The sequence below is a fragment of the Erythrolamprus reginae genome, assembly GCF_031021105.1.
Source record: "Erythrolamprus reginae isolate rEryReg1 chromosome 13 unlocalized genomic scaffold, rEryReg1.hap1 SUPER_13_unloc_6, whole genome shotgun sequence".
Taxonomy (NCBI): domain Eukaryota; kingdom Metazoa; phylum Chordata; class Lepidosauria; order Squamata; family Dipsadidae; genus Erythrolamprus; species Erythrolamprus reginae.
Genome location: NW_027248450.1, coordinates 229586 through 250956, shown reverse-complemented (window position 1 = coordinate 250956; position 21371 = coordinate 229586). Strand labels below are relative to the sequence as shown.

The following is a 21371-nucleotide window of genomic DNA, read 5'->3' as shown; positions in this document are numbered from 1 at the left end:
ACGAGAAAAGGGTGAAAAAGGGGGAGAAAAGTGTGGAATAAAGATGAAAAGAAAAGAAAGAGAAAGGAAAGGAAAAAGAAAGGGAAAGAAAGGGGGAGGGAAAGGGAAAGGAAAGAAGATAGAGTAAGGACAGAAAGGGAAAGGAAAGGGAAAGGAAAAGAAGGGCAAGGAAAGGAAAGGAAAAATGAGGGCAAAGGAAAGCAAAGGAAAGAAGATAGAAGAAAGAGAGGATATGCAAAAAAAGAAAGGGAAAGAAAGAAGAAGGACAGAAAGGGAAAGGAAATAAAAAAGAAAGAGAAAGAGAAAGAAAGCGTAAGGAAAGGAGAAATTAAGGGGGAGGGGGAAAGGCAAAAGAAAAGAAGCTAGAAAAAGGATAGAAATGGAAAGGAAACAAAAAGAAAGGGAAAGGAAAAAAGGGGGAGGGGAGGAAAAGGGAAAGGGAGATAGAGGAAGGACAGAAAGAGATAAACGAAAAGTCAGAAAACTTGGATCATACATATAAAAGTCAAGCATTTGAAAAGAAGGAATTGAAAACTATTTAATAAGGATCTTAATAAAACAAATTCTTCAAGGGGTAGAGGAGAACTAGTGGACGGGGGTGAAATATAGAGATAAAGGAAAATTGCAAAAGAAAGTAGTGATATCTTTAAAAATATTAAAAGGAAGAAAGAAGGGGGGGAATCTTAGGGTTAGGGTTTTGTCCAAATAGGGCATAAAATTAACTGGACAGAATAAAAGTGGCTAATATTTTTCCTCTTATTTCTACTTAAGAGAAGGGAACTTCAAGTAGTCAGAAGAGCAAAGTTCCACAAGCCTTCAAGACTCCATATTGACATTCTTCCTCAGATGTGTTTGTCTTTGCCAGTTTAGGGCTCTTTTCTTCTAAATGTAGCTGAATTTAGAAGTACATTACAAGGAGCAATAAGCAACAGGGCAGCAGCAGCAGGGTTTCACTGATTTCTCTCTTCACTGGTTCCTTGGAAAAGAGTCTTTTGATTGGCCTCAAGTTCCTATCTCAAAAATAACCTCAGACAAGCAGGTGGGGTGTTCCTTTAAGACTGGTTACAAACCCCACAGTGACAGAGCAGCAAATCCTGAACTATGTCCGTTGGTCATTTCTGCAGCCAGTATTTTCCTCCTATTTCTTGCCTTTGTTGAGCATTTGCCTGAAAGGGGGCTGGCAGGATATAGGGAGGAAAAGCACCCCAGGGTCCAGATGGGGAAGACATTTCGGTAGGAGCTGTAGCTGATAGCACAAGTCTTGTTGAATATACCCTCAGTATTCTCCTGTAAGCAAAAGAAGGAATACAATGTAAAGCTTCCTTCTCTTCTTTCCTGTGCATTTCATAGCACAAAAGATCCCACAGGAAAGGAAAATAAAACACATCTGAGTCACCTGCCATCTAACATACATGACCACATATTTTAGGAAGCTTCTAACAAGTTTATTTATTTATTTATTTTATTTGTCATACAAATATAGTATTGTATTGTAGTATGTTTAACATAATTTAAGTATAAAGTAGAGATAGAAAAGATAAAAAGACATTAGGACAGGAAAGATAGGCACAAATGTACACTTATGCACGCCCCTTACAGACCTCTTAGAAAAGGGGAGAGGTCTAGTGTAGATAATGTAAGATTGGGATTGGGGGAGGAAACAGAGTCCGGTAGTGAATTCCAGGCCTTGACCATTGTATTGCTGAAATCGTATTTTCTGCAGTCTAGTCTGGAGTGATTTACATTTAGTTTGTATCCATTGCGTGTCCTTGTGTTGTTGTTGTTAAAGGTGAAGTAGTAGCTAAAGGAGTACGTTGTGATGTATGATTTTATGAACAACTGTTCATCAGTTCGGATAAGAGGTAGCTGTAAATTTTCTAAACATAGTAATTGAATTCTGGAGGAGTAAGGTAATTTGTTGTATGAGGAGGAGTGGAGGACTCTTCTTGTGAAGTATTTCTGGACTCCTTCAATTGTATTAATGTCAATTATGCAGTGTGGATTCCATATAGGTGAGTTGTATTCAAGAATTGGTCTGACAAATGTTTTGTATGTTCTGGTTAGTAGATTGGTGTTTCTAGAGAAGAAGCTGCATAGAATTAAGTTTGTGACTCTTAGTGCTTTTTTGGCAATGCTGTTGCAGTGGGCTCTGGCACTTAGGTCATTGGAAATGAGTACTCCAAGGTCTTTGACTGAGTGAGGGTCTTCTGCAAGTTCAGTTTGTCCAAGTTGAGTTGTCTTGTATATCAAAAGACTAAAAAGTCTACACACTTTAAGGATAATGTGGAGTTCAAAAGGGAGGGACTTGCTGCTGTTGAAATGGATTTCACCAAGAAGGGCATCAGAATAAATCAAAACTGAACCCCTGATACTCTTGCAAAGTAAAAGGCAGTAATGGCAGGTGCTTTTTGTTCTCCATACATATTTAAGCATGATGCCAGCAACTTCACAAGAGCTTAGGGATAACCCACTGTATTTTAATTCATATATTAATTGTTATTTAGCATATAGCAATAGCTTTGGGGATGGTATGTTTATCCACTGACCGAGCTGCTTTGTTACGCAGGGATAATAGCAATTGATGGAAGCCCCACCATCTGCCTTCCTGCTGAAGAATAGCTGTCTATTAAGGTGATGGACAAGATCCAGGTACCAAGTTCTCAGGAAAGCTTTGAGTGTTGAAATATTATTGATGAGATAAAAGTCTTAGCAAACCTTGTAAGCTTTGTTTGAAGTATGTTACTATTAAAATGTATGCATTGCCGGTATTATTTTTTACTGTTTAGGTCTTCTTGTGTTATGTAATGTCATATGGTGTCTTTTGAAAATTGGTTTTGTACATATGTATATTTGTATTTATATGTTTTTAAAACTGTTCAATAAAAATGTTTTTTTTAAAGTATGTGGAATCAATAGAAAAAACGGGGAGTAAAAGGCCTTGGAAAGCTCTTGGGCTAAATGAATTGGGGAGGGAGAGAGAAGAAGAAAGAGAGAGAGGAGGAGTTAGGAAGGAAAGGAGGGAGGGAAGAGAAAATGCAGAGAAGGGAGGAGTGGTGGGATTTAGTCGGTTTTCCCTTTGTCAGGAGTTTGGGAATTTGATCCTAGGCAGAGGCAGATGTAAGTTCGATTGCTTGGGCAGAGGGTTGGACTAGATGACCTGAAAGGTCCCTTCCAACTCTGTTGATGTGTTCATCTAACTGGCTGAATTGCCTGGCCCCTCCCCTTCTGATGGTCCCCCCTCCCCCGAGAAATCGACCTGTCTCAAGATTCCGTGGATCCCTTGGGCTCAGGCAGTGGGATTCCCCGCCGGTTCCCTCTCTGCGTCAAGCGAAGGGGTCGTGGAAAGGCTGCTGAGCCCAGAATGGGGCTTCCTCGAAAGTAGGAATTGGCAGCAGTCAGCAAGGAGGAGGACCAATGGGAATTCTCTCTTCTTTAGCGTCATCTGTCTCCGGGCAGACTCTCCCTTTTCTTCACCCCCTGGAGGAGAGCGTTCCGCCCAGAGAAGAAGCTAAGATCCCGCTCCCCTCACAGGGGAGGTGGGTGCGAGCGACGGCAGTCCCAGACAGAGCCGAAGATGCCGGGCGGGGAGAAACTCCGCCGTCCTTAGGATTCGTCCTTGGGAATTCTCCCTTCTGCAGCATCATCGGTCTCCGGGCAGACTCTCCCTTGATTTCACTGAAGGAGAGAGTTCCGCCCAGAGAAGAAGCACCAGTCTGTTCTTCAGGCCAAGATCCCCCCTCCGCCCCCCTCTCCGCTTCTCTCTCCTCCTTCAAGTCACAAAGGACTCTGCCCAGAAACCGGTGACGCTCAAGCAGGAAGAATTCCCATTGCTGCTGACTGCTGTCCTTCGTTCTGTCCCCTCCCACCTCCAACGGCTGAGATAAACGCTTCCTCGCGACACCACCTCCCCCCCCCGCCCCATGCAGAACCGCGGATTCTTCCTCTGGGGCTGGAAGCATCTGGCTGCACACGCGCGCGCACACACACACACACACGTTCCCCCCAGGGAAATTGACATAATCCATCCTGAAACAAAAGGCTCCTTTTTATTATTTTTATTATCATGGCATAAAGTAGAAAATAAAAATTGCAAAGAAACGAGAAAGGAGGTAAATAGAGGAGAGAATAAGGGTGGAATAAAGAGGAAAAGAAAAGAAAGGGAAATTGAAAGGGAAGAAAATAGAGTAAGGACAGAAAGGGAAAGGAAAGGGAAAAGAAAGGGAAAGGAAAGAAAATTTTGACAAGAGGGGGCGGTTAAATGGGGGGGGTGGAAGGGAAGAAAAGACTTCCTTGCTTTTCCAAAGCCTTCATTCTGGTCGCCCATCCAGGTGGGACCCTCAGCCTCCCTGCTTAGCACCTGAGACGCTCCAGGCAAAGCTGCCGGCCGAGCCCTTGAAGCCGCGCCGGGAGAATCTCCGCGGATCTTTGGCCGCTTGAACTGGTTTCTCTTGCGGCTCCTCCGCCGCCTTTCTCGGGCGCTTTGCCCGCCCCTCCCTGCTGCTCTCACGTTCCCTTTGGTTCCCTCCTGGGCTCTAGGCCCCCAGCCCTCCTCCTCCTGTTCCTCTTCCTCCACCTCCTCCTCCTCCTTCTATTCTTATTCTTCCTCCTTCTCCTCCTCTTCCTCTTCCTTCTCTTCTTCCTCCTCCTGTTCTTCCTCCCCCTCCCCTGCTCTCCTTCACCCACATAAAACGCGCAACCACAACACCGCAGCAACAATATCCCACCCACGCCTTCCTCCAACAGGGGAATCCAAGATAGACAAACACACGCACGCACGCACAAAGCCAGGAGGGGGGGTTGTATCTCTCTCCCTCCCAGGAGGGGTCCCCAAATGCCCCCCCTACCAGCCCCCTGCAGGGAACCCCCAGCAATGCCGCCAGCAGCTTCTTTCCTGAAGGGAAATCCTGGATTGGGGGGAGGGGAGACAGGGGCCACCCACCCTTTGCTTGGCGACGCTGGGGAGACCCCTTATAGAGGCGGGGTTCCTTCCTGGGGCTCCTGAAGAGCCTCCAAACGTTCCTGGCACCAAGTGGGAAAGAAGCCCCAAAGGAAAGAAATTCCCGCGCTGGCTGCAATTGTAGCTCGGGGGAGATAGGAAGCCCCCCTCCCTCCCAAGGCTGCCTACAATCTGATGGGACCCTCTTCCCGGAGATGCTCCTCAAGGCCCCCCTCCCTTCCAGACCCCCCTCAGCCTCTTGGCTAAGGGGGCGCTGTCTAGGCTGAAAGAGTGGGGGAGGGGCGGACGCCGGGGAAGCCTTTCCTCTCCTCCCCCCTCCGTGCCTTTTCATCAGGCTGGGGAGCAAGAGAAGCAGAGACGGGCAAAAGGAGTACGCGCATGCTCACCTCTGCTTTGAGGCTAACAAGCTGCCAGGGCAGCGCCGCCTGCAGAGGGAGCCCCCTGGTGGTCGGTAACGGCCATGGCAGACCCCATTGCGAGCCGAAGACAAGAGAGACGCGCCTTTGCCTCTTTGGCGCCGCAATTCCAAGCGGGGCTGAGGTCTGACGGGTGAAGGGCGTGGATGATGGGTCACCAAGAGGCTCATTTCGGCTCACGAGAAAGGCCCGACGGCCATTGACACCGGGCAGTTCATGGACAGAGTCCGCATCATCCTCGCCATATGGAAGCGTAGCGCAAGGATTAAGGCCAGAGAGGTGTGGATTCCTAGAGCGGAAAGGAGTTTTTCTCCCCCCCCATCCAGGAGCTACTGTAGGGAACGTTTTCTCATGCCTGTTCGGTTGGGCCTCTGAAGCTGCCGTTGTGCGCGTGAGGCTCGGAGGCTTCTGTCAGTCTTGGAGGGCTGGGAGTGAATACACGGAGTGGTGGGGGCGGGGCACAGGCAATCATTTTCCTTGTGCTGAAGTGCTGGACACACTTGCCATGCAGGTACTGCTGGGGGCTCTTTGCCGGGAGCTGGGGGCTGCAGGGGAATCACCAAGGGGGCTTTCTGGGTCGTCCCCCCCTTTGGCAGAGACTCTTGGCTGTGGAGTCCCGAAGGTGCTGCTAAAAGTGCCTGACTGCCCCTCCTCGCCCCTGTGGGAAAGGAGCCGTGGATTATTCCATGGAGGGGGGAGGCTGGTCTGAAGAGGGAGGGATGGGTTTTGTGGTCCAGGAGATTTCTGGGAGGCTGGAGTTGGAGCCAGCTTTTCTCTCCCCTCCACCACCCTGAAGGCCATTGGATGGCAGCCCTGATCTTCAGTGGGGAGGAGGAGAACCTTGGCCCCTCCTCCTCCCTCTCAGGTGGGATCCCTGGCTGGTTCCACGAGATTCTTTTACTCTGAGATTTTGCAGGGACAGCCTGGATTGTTTGGGGTAAAGGATTTTGCTTGTCCTATCTATCTATCTATCTATCTATCTATCTATCTATCTATCTATCTATCTATCTATTATTTGGATTTGTATGCCGCCCCTCTCCGCAAACTCAGGGCGGCTAACAACAGCAGTAAACAGTAAATAACAAAATCCAATATTAAAAAACAGTTAAAAACCCATTATATAAAAAACCAATCATACGTACAAACATACCATGCATAAAATTGTAAAGGCCTAGGGGGAGAGTGTATCTCAGTTCCCCCATGCCTGGTGGCAGAGGTGGGTTTTAAGCAGTTTACGAAAGGCAGGGAGGGTGGGGGCAATTCTAATCTCTTGGGGGAGTTGGTTCTAGAGGGTCGGGGCCGCTACAGAGAAGGCTCTTCCTCTGGGTCCCGCCAAGCGACATTGTTTGGTTGACGGGACCCGGAGAAGACCCACTCTGTGGGACCTAACTGGTCGCTGGGATTCGTGCAGCAAAAGGCGGTCCCTGAGGTAATCTGGTCCGGTGCCATGAAGGGCTTTATAGGTCATAACCAACACTTTGAATTGTGACCGGAAACTGATCGGCAACCAATGCAGACTGCGGAGTGTTGGAGTAACATGGGCATATTTAGGAAAGCCCACGATTGCTCTCGCAGCTGCATTCTGCACGATCTGAAGTTTCCGAACACTTTTCAAAGGTAGCCCCATGTAGAGAGCATTACAGTAGTCAAGCCTCGAGGTGATAAGGGCATGTGAGTAGTGACTCCCGGTCCAAATAGGGTCGCAACTGGTGCACTAGGCAAACCTGGGCAAACGCCCCCCTCGCCACAGCTGAAAGATGTTTCTCTAAAGGGAGCTGTGGATCGAGGAGGACGCCCAAGTTGCGAACCCTCTCTGAGGGGGTCAGTGATTCTCCCCCCAGGGTAATGGACGGACATATGGAATTGTCTTTGGGAGGCAGGACCCACAGCCACTCCGTCTTGTCTGTGTAGAGTTTGAGTTTGTTGACACCCATCCAGGCCCCAACAGCCTCCAGGCACCGGCACATCACTTCCACTGCTTCGTTGAGTGGACATGGGGAAAGACCCTGTAAAGGCCTTTCCTGGGGCTCACAGGGACCCTGCTCCCCACCCCATAGCCTCCCATCTGCAGGGACCCCCTTCCTTGGGATGCTGTATAGCGGTTCCTCCCAGCCAGTGAAGGGCTACCAAAAGTTTTACTACCACACTGTGGGTGTGGCTTGTGCAGGATGCCCTGCATTTTATTTCAACTTTCAGTGCAAATTAGGTGCTCTGGGGTGGAGCTCTATTTTTGCTACCCTACTGCATTCCCCACATCTGGGCAGCAGCCCAACCCAGCCATCCCTGCTGCAAGGACAGGGGTCAATGAAGCTGGGAAGCCATTGCCCCTCCCCCCTCGGAGCCTTTCCATCAGGCTGGAGAGCCAGAAAAGCAGAACAGGCAAAAGGCAGACAGGCATGCTCAGTTTCCTTTGGAGGCTAATCAGTCTGAGGCCAGGAAGGAGGAAAGAGGAAAAAAGTGAGGTGCACGCAGCAGCAGCAGCAGCAGGGGGAAAAAGGAGAGCCGTGCCAAAGAGGTCTGGGCTGCCATACCCTACAAAAATAGACTAACAATCCTGGGTCTAGAAAGCTTAGAACTACAGCGCCTAAAACACAATCTAAGTATTGCCCACAAGATCATATGCTGCAACATCCTACCGGTCAATGACTACTTCAGCTTCAACCGCAACAACACAAGAGCACGCAAGAGATTCAAACATAATATTAACCGCTCCAAACTTGACTGTAAAAAATATGACTTTAATAACCGAGTTATCAAAGCGTGGAAATCATTACTGGACTCAATAGTGTCAACCCCTAACCCCCAACATTTCTCCCTTAGACTATCCACGATTGACCTCTTCAGATTCCTAAGAGGTCAGTAAGGGGTGTACATAAGTGCACTAGTGTGCCTTTCGTCCCCTGTCCAATTGTCTTTCCTTTCTCTCATATATCATATATATTTTCTTCCTTTCATATATCTTCTCTATTTTTACATATTATCTTTATATATATTACTTCATGTCTATCCTCTTCCATATGTATTGTGTATTGGACAAATGAATGAATGAATGAATGAATGAATAAATAAATAAATAAAAAAATCTTTTCCCCCTTGCGAAGTCCTTACTCCACCCGCAGCTGAGATGAAAAGGCATCGTGCGGCAATAATAACCTTGTGACTCTCCCTTGGCTTTCCGATATTTTTAAATCTCCCCCTCCAGTTCTCTTCCTCAGAAAGCGGCAGGGAGACCAGCACTGGCAGGAGTTGCAGGGGGCCTTTTCCTCCCCCCACTTTTCTCAACTGTTGATTGGCACCTGTTCACCTAGCTACCCAGTCTGAGGTTGGGGGCAACCCAGGAAGGAGAGTGTGGGAAACGCAAAGCAAATTGTCACCCCAGCCTCCTATTTTTCTTGGCAGGTACAACTTGTCGATGTTACTTTGTGGATGTAAAGTGTGGTACATATTTAAAGGTTTGTGTGTTTTCCAGTTTAGCCAAAGTCCACTTGATGTCTAATCCTCTTCCTCCTGCCTTTAGACAGGATCCCTTCAACTCCTCCTGCGAAGAGTCTCCAGGTCCTTTTCTCTGGACATCTTCTCCAGCCCTTCACAGACAAGAAGAGCTTGGAAGAGGAGCAGAGAAAATGCTTTAGGCAGAAATCGTAGAGTGGAAAATTAAAAGGCCTGAAAACTATGGTTTTATTTTTCTGCTTGGAAAAAAAAAACACAGTGGAAATTTCATTACAATTTTTTTAAATTTACTTTATTTTTTTTTATTTTGGTGCAAAGTACAGAAACAAAAAATAATAATCTCAAACTGAAATCCCAAAGAAAGACAGAATTATATAGGATGAAGATTTCCCTTCCAAGCTGAGAACCTATCAAACCTGGCATTTCACATCATTCTGGCATTCGCACGGAGAGGATCAGGCAACCAGGCTGGTACTTGGTTCCAACAGTTTCATCCTGACATCTTTTCCTACTCATTCTCTCTCACAAACACTTTTAGCTGCTGTCAAGAAGAAGAAGTGCCCACATTATTTTCTATAAACTTTCACATTCAGTAGGTGTTGCTGAACAGATTAATTCCTCTGAATTTTACAAAGACCTCTTTAGCAAGATTTATTGAAAGAGGATGGGGCTGCAAGAATAGTCATCATTCAATAATTTCCCATTTTGAAACATATAGATTGGGTTTTCTTTGACTTCTGCATACTATCTAAATGGAAATCAAATGAACGTCACATTAACAATTTTTCCACAGTCACAATGGTGTTATATGTCATGTTTTTACATTTGTTCTGGCTGTGAGATGCTCCTTTGTGTTCAGGTCTGGCCTCAGAAGGATAATGTAGCACTTGGGGATGAAGATGCAACCTAGCAGACCAGCACTGGAGGCGAGGATGGAGAAGACCTGAACTGCCACCATGTATTTCCCTTTGGTGCTCAGGTAGGTGGGCACAAAAGTCACCCAGACACTGCAGAAGACCAGCATGCTGAAGGTGATCAGCTTGGCTTCGTTGAAGGCCCCAGGCAGATTCCTGGCCAGGAAAGCCACCGTAAAGCAGATGGCAGCCAGGAAGCCCATGTAGCTGAGGGTGATGTAGAACATGACAACAGCCCCTTCATTGCATTGCAGGATGATCTCTCCATGCTGGGAGTGGAGGTCAGATTCAGGGAAGGGGGGAGAAACTGCCAACCAGATGGAGCAGATGACAATTTGGACAGCAGCAGAAGAAAGGATGATGGAGTTGGCCAAGCTCTTCCCCAACCATCTCTTCATTTGGTTTCCTGGCTTTGTGGCCAGAAAAGCCAGCACCACCATAATGGTTTTGGCCAAGAGAGAAGAAACAGCAACTGAGAAAATGATGCTGAAAACTGTCTGTCGGAGAAGGCAGGTGGCTTTCCTTGGTTGACCAATGAAGAGAGAAGACGACAAGAAGCAAAGCAGGAGGGAGACCAGGAGGATATAGGAGAGGTCCCGGTTGTTGGCTTTGACAATGGGGGTTTCTCGATGTTTAATGAAGATGATTAAAACAAGGTCTGTGATTAAGAACAACAGTAGGGCAAAAGAGACCAGGATGATGCCCAGAAAGTCTTCATAAGACAGGAAGGTTATAACTTTGGGGATACATTGGACTCTGTGCTCATTAGGATATTTATCATCTGGACACTTGGTGCATATTTTAGTATCTAAAAAATAAAAAGCAATATTTCTTTTATAGATTTTTTACATTACAATAAATATTTTTTTGCACAACATCTAATTCTAGGAACATTTTCCAAGAACTATTTCTGAACTATTTCATTAAAAAGAGCTAAGATGGGTATTTTTAAAAATGTAGCTAGGTACATGAAGTTGAGGAGACTCATACGATATTAATTATTTTCTGTGTAGTGTGTAGAATCTTCATAGGAACCTACATTATTAGAGGTTAATAATGAATCATATAATCTTTTAGCCAAACATCCTGAATCCTGCCCCATGGAAGTTAAAGGGACTTGGTGAATGCCTAGAGTATCCTATAACATCTGGAAGCAATATGCAATAAAGGAGAAACTTCCTAACAGTGAGAACAATTAACCAGTGGAACAGCTGCCCTCCAGAGGTTTTGTGTCCTTCAATATTGGAGGTTTTAAAGAAGATATTGGACAGTCACTTGTCTGAAATGATATAGATCCATGATGGCAAACTACGGCACGGGTGGCCGAGGTGGCACGCAGAGCCCTCACTCTGGGAATCTGTGCCATTGCCATCTGATCTTCTGATTTCCAGTGCAGGCAGTGGAGCACTGAGAAACAGCTGGAAAACAGCCTGTAAAATGGTCCATAAAACAGCCAGAAGAAAGACAGTTTTCACACCGTTTTTTGGACCAAAAATGACCTGAAAAACAGCCAGAAACAGCCAGAAAATGGCCCCAAAAATGGCCAAAAAAGGCATGTTCACTCTGGTCAGCTAGTCTTTGAGTTTACAATGCTCCAACATGTGTATCTGCATGTTCTGGTTTGAGCACTCGGTGTCAAAACGGTTCACCATCACTGGTATAGGTTCTCCTATTTGAGCAGGGGGCTGGACTAGAAGACCTCCAAGGTCCCTTCCAGCTCTATTTTCATTGATCGATGGATCGATATGATGGGCGGAATATTTGTGTAAGGATTTCTCCCCAAAACTATCCACAACACCACATGATGGACCTTCTCAGTGATCCTCAAGGGGAGGCCAATATATAGTGAATTGCCAGGTCTTTCAGAAGGTGGACCTGAAAGAATTCATCAAGTTTCAAAGATCTCAGATGGTCCTAGAATGGTAAACTTAGCAGCACTTCTCCAAACTAAAAAGCAGAAGAGATATTTCCTCTGCTGTTAGTAAAGATTGACCAGTCTTCCACCGCCTCCTCCTGTCTCTTCCCAGCCCTCCTTCAAAGTCTTTTTGATTTACTTCCTTTTAGATAAGAAATTGTGCAGGTTAAAAATAAAGAAAAAAAAAACAGGTTTGCTCCAATCTGCCTTTTAACTTGCACTTTCATGAAAATGTTCTGGATGGACCCAGTTCCACCAAGCCTCCCATTTTTCTCAGTGTCACCCACCTTCCTGAGTGGAGAAGGTCCCCTCCGGACAAGGAACGCAGTTGTAGCAGCAAACTGGCTCTCCTTCTCGAGCCCTCTTGACAAATCCAGGATGACAACTTTCCACACATTTGGACTCAGGGAAAGACTGAGCAGAAAAAAGAGAATGTGTTAGGAAATATGTTAGGACTCTCCATCTATAGAAAATGTAAGTAAAAATGGCAGGAGACAATTAGCCTCTGGTCTTCATTGAGGTTAATATGAAATCTCTGACTTCTTCTAAACAGATGCAGGAGGTATAACAATGGGCAGATTCTTCATTTAATTCCTCCCTTTTGCTTTCGGAATTTAACATTACAATAAAGTACTTTTCTATTTAATAAAAGCTGGAGGGATGTAATTGCAGAAAAAAGATTTAAGTAGGAGGATATATTCATATTAAAACTGAGAATAAAGTTTACTGTAAAAGATTTAGGAAACTTTTATTTCATTCAGGTTATTTAATGTAGAATAAAACTAATGAAGAAAGAAACCTCTGACCAGTAAGATCTTGAAAGATTTCCATAAAACATGGCAGAGCTGCTCCACTTAGGTCCTGTCTACTGAAGAACGTCCATTAGATGACACCAACTGGCATGGAAGGCCAACCACCCTGGAGACTCTAGGCTTTCCCCACATGAAATGGGACCTCAGGCTTTGGGAAACAGAGAAAAGACAGCAAAATTTCTCCCACCTTATTGAGCAACTTTAGCCGTGGAAGAGCATATTGGTTGATAGAAAGTCTCTGCCTTTCAAAAGATGCAAATCCCCCTTCCACGACACCCCCCTGGGGGTGAACCAAGATGATGTTAATGCTCACATCTGCTTTTATCTCTCCGTTTTGGTCCAAGTACAGTTTCAAGTGTGTAATATTCCAATATTCATTCTTCTCCAGAAAGGGATGAAACTAGAATGGGAACATCCAGGAATTTGAAGTACAGAAAACATTATTTCTTATCCCACATTCTCTTTCTTCTATAATTGTCTAATCTCCAAATATGGTTATATAATAATACTACTCCAATTATCTTCAAAAGTGAATGAAAAGGTTTAGGAAAATTTGTCAATCATATACTGACAAAACATAGAGAAAATATAATTGACAGAATTGGTCAATTATAGGGAACATTCTAGAGCAGATGAGAAATAAAATGAACAGAGAGAGAGAAAAAGATGATTCATAAACTCTTTAGAAACCACACGTAGATTCCCAGAGAACATGGGTTTATCAAGAAGAAAGGTGTCAGGCTAATCTTCTCCCTGGTCATCCATATGGAAAACATCTCCAGATGTGCTAATTCTACTTGACTGTAATGCAACATTAACCAAATGTTGCAAATCTGAAAGAACAAATCTCCCGCCAACTCTTTTCTCAGCCTGAAGAGTTAGCCAGGATCCTTTCTGAGTTTATTTCTCTCCCATTATGCAGCTGCAGGATTCTCCCCTCTGATCTGATCCTTCCCTAGGCAGCCTCTCTTCTCCTCATCCCTAAACTCATTCTCAGATATCATTACACTTCCAAAATAATGTATTTTTGGAGTATAAGATGCCTTTCCTTCCCGAAAAGGAAGGTGGAAACGTTAGAGCATCTTATACACTAAAATACAGGGATTTCTGGCCTTCCTAAGACCAGCTCCATGTCAAAACACGTGTGTTGAGGGTTTGGAAGGGCTGTAAAGTGATCCTGGAGGCTGAGGGTGGGCAAAACCTTTTTTTTTTCTCATTTACCTCTTTGAAATCTTGGTGTCTTATGCACAGGGACCACACTGGAAGTTCTAAAGATGTTGGATAACCACTTATCTGAAGTGGTGTAGGGTTTCTTGCCTAGGCAGAGGGTTGGACTAGAAGACCTCTGAGGTCCCTTCCAACTCTGTTATTCTATATTCTAGTACAGGGATCCTCAAACTAAATCCAGTGGGGTGGATACGGCCCACCAATGCAAAGTATCAGGTTGGAATGAAGCCCCGCCCCTTGCCCCGCCCCTCACCATTGGCCTTATCTTCCCAGGAGCATCTACTCCAGCGGTGTTTCTGTCATTGGCTGAGCTCTGCCCTTCTGATGACACAGCTGCTGCCAGTGGATGGGTTGGGAAGGGGCTGCTTTGAAAAGTAGCCCTTTCAAAGTGGGTGAGTGGGTGAGGGACGTATCTCCATCTCTCCTAGCTTTTTCAAAACCAGCTGAAGTTGGCTAACACTAATTCAAGTGCAACCGCAGCATAATGCCTAAAGGAGACTTCACCCACTGCTTTGGTTCTTGCCATATATAAAGTACATTCACCCAATTGGTTGCTGGACAAATTCGTAGTTTTCATGTGTGTGAATACATATGCACAAGGGTGGCAAGAAGCAAATCAGTGTGAATTCTCCTTCTGGCTTAAAATCTCAAATAACTAAGTTAGGCAAGTGGCAAGAAAGTTTGTGCTCTTTTTCCCTTTGGGGGGGGTGTCTTATTAAGTAAATAGATTCCTCGTGGTGAACAAGTACAGCTCAGGAAGGAGAAAGAGAAAAAAATTGGACTGTTACATTGGCCACGCCCACCCAGTCACATGACCACCCACCTGGTCCCACCTGGTCCCACCCCCTGGTCCCACCCCCCAGCCATCTGAAGGACTGTGAATCACCCACCTATGTATGAATCACCCCCGTTATAGTATTCAACTGGGGGACAATATACAATATATGTATGTGGGTTTGTCTATTTTTAAATATACAATTTTTGAAATAAGTTTCATCTACTTTCCTTTTGCCTTTGTAATAGTTCAATTTTTTGAAGCTTGTTTTTTACCTTTTTAAATAAGAGAAAATCTAATGAGTGGAATATCAAGTTTGCAGAAAAAATATGCATGATTTTCACAGAGAGAAGAGTGCAGGAATAAAAGCAGTAGAAAAATCATCAAGGGTTTTTTTTTTAGCACATAGGACTTGAGTAACAATAGAGTCTCATATAAGAACATTAATGATGGACTGGAAGAAATATGAGGGACACCAAACTTGATATGCATGTTTGTGAAAATGACCTCAAAATCGTAGTTAACTGGAAACAGAATATGAATCAGCAGGGAGATGTTCTTGGAAAGGAGGCAAAGGCAGCCATAAGAATCCCAGGAAGTGGACGTTCTGGCTTGGGGAGACATCAACTCAAGGACCAGGTCCCCTTGCAGGCACCAAGCTTGGAGGAGAATTTGCAAAGAATCTACATCAAGTTCAGGGAATGACAAATACAGTATTTCCGAGTCTGCGGAGACGGTCGGCATACAAATCTAATAAATTATTATTATTATTATTATTATTATTATTATTATTATTATTATTATTATTATCATCATCGTTGTTGTTGTCACCATCATTGTTGTTTGTTGTTGTTGTTGTTGTTGTTATTATTATTATTATTCAGAGTATAAGACGCTCCGGATTATCAAATGCACCTACCTTTTTTGGGGAGGAAAACAAGGGAAAAAAATCAGCCTCCCAACAATTTGCCTCCTTGCAGCCCGGTTCAGCTTCAGCACAAACTGATTAGCACAAGCAGATAATAGTTGCTTGGATCGGCCTCATCAGCTGTTTCAGGCTGCAAGGAGTGCCATAGGCTATTGCCGCCTCTGCACGCTCCATTTTCTGGGTGGTGGGGATCAGAAGGGGTGGAAAATGGGGCACACGGAGGCAGCAATGTGAATCTCTAAGCCTGAAACAGCTGATGGTTGTGTGGATGCTGGTGTTAATCAACCTGTGCTGAAATTGAAACAGGCTGTTTACCGTTTGCTGCAAAGAGGCAAATTGCTGGGAGGCAGAGGCCAAAGGTTGGGGACCGATGGGTGGGTGGGTCCACATTTGGTGAGATGGACCCAAATTTTCACCCTCTTTTTGGAGTGGAGCAATATTGGGTTGCTACCAGTATGGAAAAGGGTGGCGCATTGGTAGCATAAGTTGAGCTGTGCGTGTGTGTCCCAGCGAGATTTTGCTTGTGTGTGTGCAGAATGGGAATCCGCCCCGGGTGGGGGAGAGTGCACCTTATACTCCGAAAAATATGGTAAGGCAAGGAAGAGATCAAAGGAGCCAATCGTATCCTTGAGGAAAGAGAAGATTGAGGAGGGGAGGATGCAGCCCTCTTCCGATCACTGACACACGTCACACACCAGCCTAAGATCTGCTCACTGTTACTCCAGGGTGTCACACAGGGAAAAATGAACTCAGTTACAGGAGAGGAGACTTTAGATGAACGCGAGAGAAAAATATCACAAAAGGATGAGCTCTTTTAGAGCTGAGCCAGGAAAGCAGAGACGTTCAGTCTCCTCTTCCTGGATTCTCTGGATTCAAAGATGGAGCCGCCATCAGTCAGAGAAGCTTTAACTGGGATTGCTGCAGAGAGGAGGGGTTGGGCTAGATCAGAGGTCCCCAACCGCCGGTCCGTGGACCGGGACCGGGCCGTTGGGGTTTTCCAGCCGGTCCGCGGCGCCGCTGCCCTCCAGGCAGAGGACATTATGCAGGACAGGGTGGGGCGTCGGGCAGGGCGGGGAGAATCAGGAGGCTCCTTTGGCGGCTGGGGTCTGCCTGACTTTGTGATTTTTGCTGGGGGGGAGTTAGGAAGGTCCTACTTCTCCCCCCCCAGCCAAAAACTCAAAGCCTATCTGCTGGATACGGGCGATGAGCGGGACAAGCGGTGCGGAAGCCTCTTGCAGCAGCTGCCACAGCCACTGGCTTCGACGCCGCTTGTCCCGCTCATTCCCCGTGTCTGGCAGAAGCTGCTGCCCGAGTGCTCTTGGCCGGCGGGATTCAAAGGGGAGAATCAGGAGGCTCCTTTGGCGGCTGGGGGCTGCCTGGCTTTGTGATTTTGGCTGGGGGGAGTTAGGAAGGTCCTACTTGTCCCCCCCCAGCCAAAAACTCAAAGCCTATCTGCTGGATACGGGCGATGAGCGGGACGAGGGAGGGAAGGAGTGGAGGGCGGAAGCTCTGAGAAGGAAGTTTGGATGGGTGGCAGTGAGGGAGAGAAAAAAGAAAGAGGGGGAAAGAAAGAAAGGAAGGAAGGAACGGAGGGAGAGAAAGAGAGGGGGGAAGGAGGGGGAAGGAGGCAGGGAGGGAGGGAAGGAGGAAGGAAGGAAGGAGAAGTTGAATGGGTGGATGGAAGGAATGGAGAGAAAGAAGAAAGAAAGAAAGAATGAGGGAGGGAGGGAGGAAGCAAGGAAGAAAAGAGTGAGCAGGAAGATTGAGTGGGAGGGAGGAAAAGAAAGAAAAAAGAGTTGAGCGAGAGGGAGGAAGAACTGAGGAGGTTTTTTTCTTTTTATGAGCATGTGCGGGAGGGAAAGAAAGAGGGGGAGAGAAAAGAAAGAATGAATAAAAGAAAGAAAGAAAGAAAGAAAGGGGGAGGGGGAGGGAGGGAGTGGAGGGCGGAAGGACAGAGGAGGAAGTTTTGGTGGGTGGCAGGGAGGGAAAAAAGAAAGGGGGGGAGAGGAAGAGAAAGGAAGGAAGGAACAAAGAGAGAGGGAATGAGGGAGGGGGAAGGAGGCAGGGAGGGAGGGAAAGAGGAAGGAAAGAAGGAGAAGTTGAGTAGGTGGGTGGAAGGAATGGAGAGAAAGAGAGGGGGAGAGAAAGAGAAGAAAGAAAGAAAGAGGGAGGGAGGGAGGAAAAGAAAGAAAAAAGAGAGGAGAGCGAGTGGGAGGAAGAACTGAAGAGGTTTTTTTCTTTTTATGAGCATGTGCAGGAGGGAAAGAAAGAGGGGGAGAGAAAAGAAAGAAAGAAAGAAAGAAAGGGGGAGGGGGAGGGAGGGAGTGGACGGCGGAAGGACAGAGGAGGAAGTTTTGGTGGGTGACAGGGAGGGAAAAAAGAAAGATGGGGAGAGGAAGAGAAAGGAAGAACAGAGGGTGAGAAAGAGAGGTGGAGGGAGGGAGGGGGAAGGAAGGAGACGTTGAGTGGGTGGGTGGAAGGAATGGGGAGAAAGAAACAGAAGGGGAGAGAAAGAGAAAAGAAAGAAAGAAAGAAAGAAAGAAAGAGGGTGAGAGGAAGAGAAAGAAAGGAACAGAGGGTGAGAAAGAGAGGGGCAGGGAGGAGGAGGGAAGGAAGGAGACGTTGAGTGGGTGGGTGGAAGGAATGGAGAGAAAGAAACAGAGGGGGAGAGAAAGAGAAAAGAAAGAAAGAAAGAAAGAAAGAAAGGGGAGGGAGGGAGGGAGGGGAGGAAGGGACGGGAGGGAGGAAGGACCGAGGAGGAAGTTTGGATGGGTGGGAGGAAAAGAAAGAAAGGGGGAGGGAAAGAGAAAAAAGAAAGAAAGGAGGGAAGGAGGGAGAAAGAGAGAAAGAATGAATGAATGAAAGAAAGAAAGGGAATAAATGAAAGAAAGAGAAGTGAGGGAGGGTTGGATGAATGAAGGAAGGAAGGGAGAAAGGAGGGAAGAAGTTGGATGGGAGGGAGGGAAAGTAAGAGAGAGAAATAGAAAGAGAAAGAAAGAAAGGAGGGAGGAATGAATGAATGAAGGAAGGAGGGAGGGAGGGAAGGAAGAAGGGAAGGAAGGAGGGAAGAGGAAAGTTGGGTGGGTAGTCAGGAGTGAAGAAAAGAAAGAAAGAAAGAAAGAGGAGAAAGAAGAAGGAAGGAAGGAAGGACTGAGGAGGAAGTTTGTGTGGGTGGGTGGGTGGGAAAGAAGGAGGGAAAGAAAGAAAAGGGAGAGAAAAGAAAGAAAGGGAAAGAAAGAATGAAAGAAAGAAAGAAAGAAAAGGGGAGGGAGAGTAAGGGAGTTGAGGGCAGAAGGAGTGAGGAGGAAGTTTGGGTGGGTGGCAGTGAGGAAGGGAAAAAAAGAAAGGGGGGGAGAGAAAGAAAAAGGAAGGAAGGAACAAAGAGAGAGGGAATGAGGGAGGGGGAAGTAGGCAGGGAGGAAGGGAAGGAGGAAGGAAAGAAGGAGAAGTTGAGTGGGTGGGTGGAAGGAATGGAGAGAAAGAAAGAGAGAGGGGAAGAGAAAGAAAGAAACAAAAAAGAAAAGAGAGAAAGAGAAAGAAGGAAGGAAAGAAAGAAAGATAGGGGAGGGAGGAGGAGGGAGGTAGTGGAGGGAGGGAGTACTGAGGAGGAAGTTTGGGTGGGTGGGAGTGAGGTAGGGAAAGAAAGAAAGGGAGAGAAAGAGAAAAAAGGAAGGGAGGGAGGGAGAAAAAAAAGAAAGAAAGAAAGAAAAGGAATGAATGAGAGAGAAGTGATGGAGAGTTGGACGAACGAAGGAAAGATGGGAGAAAGGAGGGAAGAAGTTGGATGGGAGTGAGGGAAAGTAAGAGAGAGAAAGAGAAAGAAAGGTGGGAGGAATGAATGGAGGGAGGGAGGGAGGGAGGAAGGAAGGAAGGAAGGAAGAGGAAAGTTGGATGGGTAGTCGGGAGTGAGGGAAAGAAAGAAAGGAAGGAAGAAGAGAGGAAGGAAGGAGGAAGTTGGATGGGTGGTTGGGAGGGAGGAAAAGTGAGAAAGAAGGAAAGAGAAAGAGAGAAAGAAAGGAAGGAAGGAGGCAAGGAGGGAAGGAGGGAAGCAAGAGGGAGGGAGGGGGGAAGGAAGGATGGATGGAGGAAGTTGGATGGGTGGGAGGGAGGGAAAGAAAGAGAAAGAGAGAGAAAGGAAGGAGAAAGAAAGAAAAAGAGAAACAGAATGAGAAAAATCCTATTATTTTTAATTGTTCCATGACATGACCACCAAGCATCACCTGCTAAATCACATGACCATGAAACTGTCCCCCACCTGGTCACATGGCTAATAAGCCCCTCCCACCCAATCACATGACCATCAAGCCATAGTCACATAATAAGCCACACCCACAGAGTGGTAGTAAAATACTTGTGAAACACACACAGACACACACACACACAAACACACACGCACACACACTGCTTTGGAACCATTATCCCCTGAGTAATTCAATGGGGCAGATCTGTTGAGGTGGTTCCCCTCCTTCTCCTCAGGATTCCTCCTCCAAAGGATCTGAGATTCATTGATCCCTATCGGGACCCCCTACCTGCCACGGCTGCAGCCTTGGAGACCCCGACCTCTTTTCTCCCTCCTTCCTTCTCCTCGATCTGGGGGAATAGGCGGCATTCAAGACATGGGCCAGAGTCTTCATGAGGCTGTAAACGTAATAGGGATTTCCGATCCCTCTTCTGTTCCATTTCCCCTGGGTCTCCAGTGGGGCTTTCTGGGTGCATCTTCTGCGGCCTTTGGCAGAAAAGATGTTCTTTGAAAGAGAACAGAGAAAATAAAGATCTTGAAAGTTTTCTTCCACAAAGAAATGGGGTTCAAAGGCTTCATCCATTGGCCTTCCTTTGGGAAGATAACCAAAGAGCAAAATACTGTGGATGTTTTTGAGAAGTCTGGGCTTGTTCATTTCATACTCTATAAAAGATGTGAGGATCCAGACTTTCCCTTCAATGAGTCCCGGCAAGCGCAGAAATGTGAAATGGAAAGGAAGAATTCTGTCCCAAAGGGAATCAAATTCCATGAAGTGAACAAAGACATTGACTTGTCTCCACTTAGAGAGGGCATCCCTGAGATAGGCTGTATATCCTGTTGTTGAGAATTGTTGTGATAGAACCACACAAATTCCATTCCTGACAAGCACAGGAGGGAGAGTCCTCATGAAATTCTCTCCCTTCTCTGTGTCTGAAGCAAAGAGGCCAATCAGGGTCCATCTGAAATGGAGGAGCAGTTGCACAATGGCTGGGTAGTGGAACCCTTCTTTTTGAAACATCTGGTGGAAAAATGGGAATTTGCTTTTATCACTCAGAGCCTCTGAAGCAATTCCATGTCTGATCTGAAAAAGCAATGAAAATGCTGTGTCATATTTGGGGTCAGATCAAATCCAAAATATTACATTTTAATAAACCCAACCTGCTCCTCATGAATGTATTGGAACAATTTGTAGTTAGACATTGTTTGAAATATTAAAGACAGAATATTAGCAAGATTGAATAATAAAAATGAAAAAGAATAAATTTCAAAAACTATAAACGTTGTGAATAATATTACTGTACCACCTTTACAATTTACCACAATTAGATTGACATATTGAAATGCCAACTGAAGTATTATATTCCAATAAAGGGACTATTATAATTTTTGAGGATTGGTGCATCTTTTTCTGTTTCTGTATCCCAGATTTTTTTCTGGAGGACTTTTTTTAGCTTCTTCTCCAGTTATACAAGAAACAGGGAGACCTCAGTTCCTAATACGATTTGTCAGTTGTATAATCCAAGATTTCTCTTTAATTGAACTTTTTTCTCTTTTCGGAAACTGTCAGTTTTCGTAGATTAAAATTTATGCCGATATCCATATTTTCTGAATTTAGACATAGCAGAAATTGTATAAATTCCCAATACAACTGTGAGGGCAGCAGCTGGAGTCCTTTTACTCACCCCAAGACCTCAGAGGCCATGATGGGGTTGGTTCTGCTAGATATTTCTCTCTGAG

The 21371-nt window shown here is 45.8% G+C and overlaps 1 protein-coding gene and 1 long non-coding RNA gene across 2 annotated transcripts in view; both read right to left on the bottom strand.

The window, feature by feature from the left end:
- Positions 1-426: 426 nt before the first annotated feature.
- LOC139155194 (uncharacterized) overlaps positions 427-21371 on the bottom strand; it is a 54277-nt gene continuing 33332 nt past the window's right edge. The window contains exon 3 of the long non-coding RNA XR_011557044.1: positions 427-1287. This is a non-coding gene — a long non-coding RNA (uncharacterized lncRNA). The remainder of the gene's footprint in view (positions 1288-21371) is intronic.
- LOC139155193 (vomeronasal type-2 receptor 26-like) lies at positions 9100-20715 on the bottom strand. Its single transcript, XM_070730281.1, has 2 exons — positions 19924-20715; positions 9100-10545 (listed from the first exon to the last, which is right to left on the bottom strand). The coding sequence occupies exons 1-2, from the start codon at positions 20108-20110 to the stop codon at positions 9635-9637; spliced, it is 1098 nt and encodes a 365-aa protein (XP_070586382.1). The 5' UTR covers positions 20111-20715; the 3' UTR covers positions 9100-9634.

Coding starts and splice junctions, on each gene's coding strand:
- LOC139155193 (XM_070730281.1), bottom strand. CDS start 20,110: ATGCACCCAGAAAGCCCCACTGGAGACCCAGGGGAAATGGAACAGAAG. Junction 10,546..19,923: donor CAAGGCTGCAGCCGTGGCAG/GTAGGGGGTCCC, acceptor TTTATTTTTTAG/ATACTAAAATATGCACCAAG.